We start from the raw sequence: 642 nt of genomic DNA, 5'->3' as shown, positions 1-642 counted from the left end.
TATGTTTCATAAAATTATTCACATGCATTATGTTTTATAAAATTAATCAGCATTGGACTTGCCTATAATTACCCTGCCTTTTTTGAGATTAAGAAACCAAGTTATAAAACATTAACTATTTTATCCAACACCTCATAGCCGGTTAGTTAGAAATTTCAGTATCTTATAACAGAATCATTTCCTTACATAAACAAAAATACAGTGCACATTTAAAAAAAAATAAAAAATCTTAAACTGGTACATACCACTTGGTGGACTTGGTCATAGGTACTTTGGATTTTTCCATTTACTTTTTTACCTGACCAAAAACAAAAAGTAAGAATTTGGAATTAGTGTCAGCATTCTAAAGACCTCTTGAAGATAACTGAAACACAGTCGCTTTAACAACTGATGCTGACAAAATTCATCTGTAGAAGACTGCAACAATATCCACTCTGGCTGCCACACACAAATCCCTCCTGACTCAAGATGGATCAAGGACTCCAGAATAAAATCTAAAATGATAAAGGTTATTATAAACAGCCAACTACAACTCTTTCTCTACCTTGGACATACAATTATTCTTTCCAGTTCTATAATATCCATCTATCAGTGCCAAACACTGATTCTTTTATTAAAAAATATTTTAATAATTTTCATGAA

General features: G+C 30.8%; 1 protein-coding gene across 1 annotated transcript in view; it reads right to left on the bottom strand.

Annotated features, from left to right (window-relative positions):
* Window positions 1–642, bottom strand: part of ABI3BP (ABI family, member 3 (NESH) binding protein) — a 350,074-nt gene that overhangs the window by 176,133 nt on the left and 173,299 nt on the right. The window contains 1 exon segment of the mRNA XM_006890039.1: window positions 246–298. Coding sequence (XP_006890101.1) covers window positions 246–298 — 53 coding nt within the window.

Source organism: Elephantulus edwardii, unplaced genomic scaffold (assembly GCF_000299155.1).
Source record: "Elephantulus edwardii isolate Elephantulus edwardi_28Jun2011 unplaced genomic scaffold, EleEdw1.0 scaffold00085, whole genome shotgun sequence".
NCBI classification, from domain to species: Eukaryota; Metazoa; Chordata; class Mammalia; order Macroscelidea; family Macroscelididae; genus Elephantulus; species Elephantulus edwardii.
This window is presented reverse-complemented; position numbering and strand designations above follow the sequence as displayed.